This window comes from Penaeus vannamei, chromosome 31 (assembly GCF_042767895.1).
Source record: "Penaeus vannamei isolate JL-2024 chromosome 31, ASM4276789v1, whole genome shotgun sequence".
Lineage (NCBI taxonomy): Eukaryota > Metazoa > Arthropoda > Malacostraca > Decapoda > Penaeidae > Penaeus > Penaeus vannamei.
The window spans coordinates 19,194,990-19,198,233 of NC_091579.1; the positions used below are offsets into that span (position 1 = coordinate 19,194,990).

Genomic DNA, 3,244 nt, shown 5'->3' on the forward strand with positions numbered 1-3,244 from the left:
CAAATTAGCGCTATCAAAGACAATAACATTATATATTCTAAGGAGGAAGAAATGTGTGAAATCCTAAATGAGAAATTTCAGTCAGTATTTGTTCAGGATCCATGCTTTGATATGGCAAATACCCGTACAGACGTAAAGAACATTGAAAATATCACCCTCAAAAAGAACGAAATAAAAGATTTGCTAAAAGGAGTAGACCAGACCAAAGCAGAGGGACCAGATGAAATTTCTAACTGGGTTCTTAGGGAATGTGTCGAAGAGCTGTGTACTCCTTTATTGTTAATATTTCAAAATTCACTAAGACAAGGTAAACTACCAAAAAGTTGGAAATTCGCAAATGTTACACCCTTATACAAGAGCGGCGACAAACAAAACCCACTAAATTATAGACCAGTTTCATTAACTAGTGTAGTATGCAAACTGCTAGAAAGAATAATTAGAAAACAATGGGTTGAAATGCTTGAAAAATACGAAATGATATCAAATAAACAAATTGGTTTTAGAGAAGGAAGGTCGTGTGTAACAAATCTCCTCTGTTTTTATAATAGAGTATCTGAAATATTACAAGAAAGAGACGGCTGGGTGGATTGTGTGTATTTAGACTTTAAGAAGGTTTTTGATAAGGTGTCTCATAGAAGACTACTATGGAAACCAGAGCACCTAGGTGGAGTGAAGGGTAACCTACTCGCTTGGATGAAATACTTTCTTCATGAAAGACAAATGAGCACAGTAATTAGAGGAAAGCATTCTACATGGCGACGAGTAACCAGCGGAGTGCCTCAAGGATCGGTGTTGGCGCCAATTATGTTTACTATTTTTGTCAATGATTTAGAGTCAAACATAAGCCCAGGTAGTTATCTGAATATGTTTGCAGATGACGCAAAGATACAAAAGAGGGTAACAGACAACGTCTCATGCCAATGCCTCCAAAGTGACATCGAGAACTTATTCACGTGGAGTTGTACATGGAAAATGGAATTCAATACCAATAAATGCCATGTAGTCAGGTTTGGAGAAAGTAGAAATCGCCCACTATTGCAATACAAATTAGGGGACGCATTATTAGACACAGCAGACAGGGAAAAAGATCTTGGGATAATCATAAATAGAAACCTAAATCCAAATGACCATATAAATGAAAAGGTCCACAAAATGTTAGGACTGATTGCCAACATGAAGAGGGCATTCGTGTATGTGGACGAAGATATGGTAAAGAAGATTATTAAAGCAATCATAAGACCAGCTCTTGAGTACGGTGCAGTGGTATGGAGTCCACACTTGAAAAAAGATATTAACAAACTGGAAAGAGTCCAAAGAGCGGCGACAAGATGGGCGCCTACCCTAAGAGATCTGAGTTACGAAGACAGACTACAAAAATTAGGACTTATAACCTTGGAAGAAAGAAGGAAAAGGGGGGATATGATTATGCTTTTCAACTGCATTACAGGAAGAATGAAGATAGATAAGGATGACTTTTTGATCTTGAACACAAGAAGAACGAGAGGACACAACAAAAAGTTGAAAGTAAAAAGAGGTGATAAAGATGTCAAAAAATATAGTTTCCCAAAGAGAATTATTGAATCGTGGAACAGTCTCCCAAATCAAGTAGTGTGTGCCAAAACTGTACATCAATTTAAAAAGTTATATGATAATTTAGATATAGCAGACGGGACCACCTGAGCATAGCTCTTCTTCCGTATCCAAACAACTAGGTAAGAACACACACACACACACACACACACACACACACACACACACACACACACACACACACACACACACACACACACACACACACACACACATGCATACACACGCACACACACACACATATGCATACTCACGCACACACACGCACGCACACACACGCACACAGACTCAAACACACACGCACGTATACGCACACACGCACGCACACACACACACACACACACACACACACACACACACACACACACACACACACACACACACACACACACACACACACACACACACACACACACACACACACAGAAGTATGTAGATATAGATTTAGGCTCTATAGAAATTAGGGCATACACTCACACACATGTATGCATTTTTTCATGAATGCGTAGGTAGCTATTGGCATAATAGGCACTTTACTTTTTTAGTCTATTAAATATTTTGTTTATATTTTATATATATTTATTTTATTTTATTTTATATATAATTTTTACCTTGCATTGCAGACCAGCTATTGTAGTCCTGCTCATGTCAATGGTGAATGACAAGCAGCCGTTCATCCTGCGCTGTGCTGTCCTCTACTGCTTCCAGTGCTTCCTCTACCGTAATCAAACAGGCCAAGCACAAATCATCCAAACTCTTCTTCCACAAACAGCAGATGGTAAGCTAACAGACTTATGTCTCATTAATGCTGTATATAGAGGAATAGACTTTGTATGAGGGGAAAACCATGGTAAAAAGGGATGTTGATTTTATGGGCTTCTGTTTAGCACCATTTTTTAAGTCAAATTCTGATTAGATCTGCTTCAGATATTGTTTGGAAATGCATTACAGTCAAAAATTGTCTTGTTGCTGTAGCCACCTTATTTCATATTTGTCCAGAAACCAAACTTTGCTTCATGATAGGTTACACTGTGCCTCTAGATGACATGCATGTCATGCTCAATGGAGAATTACCATCTCACTTGGGATGTATGTCATTGCACCATTATAACCCTCTTGTCATCCAGATTTTGTCCTGTTGTGGCATGACTGTATTAAATCCATAAACATGCTGGTTGCTCACATGTGTTGTGCCACAGTGTTTATGTATAGTTATGGAATTTTTCAGCATCATAGTCAGCATAAAGGCATTAAGTTTGATATATGATGTATTTACTGTTATCCATATATCCATACAATATGTGTTTGAAATTTCAGACAGTTTATAAGCTTCTTTATGATGAAGCCAAAATTTGGAAGTAATTGTCCTATCAAATACATTGTAATATGAGATATAGTTAGCTTATGCAGACTGTTCCAAAGCCTTAAAACCATTTCACTTTATCTGTTTCTTATCTTTAACACTCATACAGAACAGGCTCCATTGTAAACTTAACATATTTATAAATGCATGTATAAATGGATAGCAAAACAATCATCATATTTTAACAATCAGCTTAGCTTTGGAAAAAAGGCATGGCTTCTTGACAGATATGAAATATGGGGGTTATGGTGATTTTACTTGCTTTTTACCTGCAGACAAATAGAACGGCTT

The 3,244-nt window shown here is 37.4% G+C and overlaps 1 protein-coding gene across 1 annotated transcript in view; it reads left to right on the forward strand.

Moving 5' to 3' along the window:
* Nucleotides 1-2,442, forward strand: part of LOC138867603 (general vesicular transport factor p115-like) — a gene marked incomplete at its 5' end in the record, with an annotated part of 17,034 nt that extends 14,592 nt beyond the window's left edge. Inside the window, 1 exon segment of the mRNA XM_070143937.1 lies at nt 2,214-2,442. Coding sequence (XP_070000038.1) covers nt 2,214-2,427 — 214 coding nt within the window.
* Nucleotides 2,443-3,244: the final 802 nt, after the last annotated feature.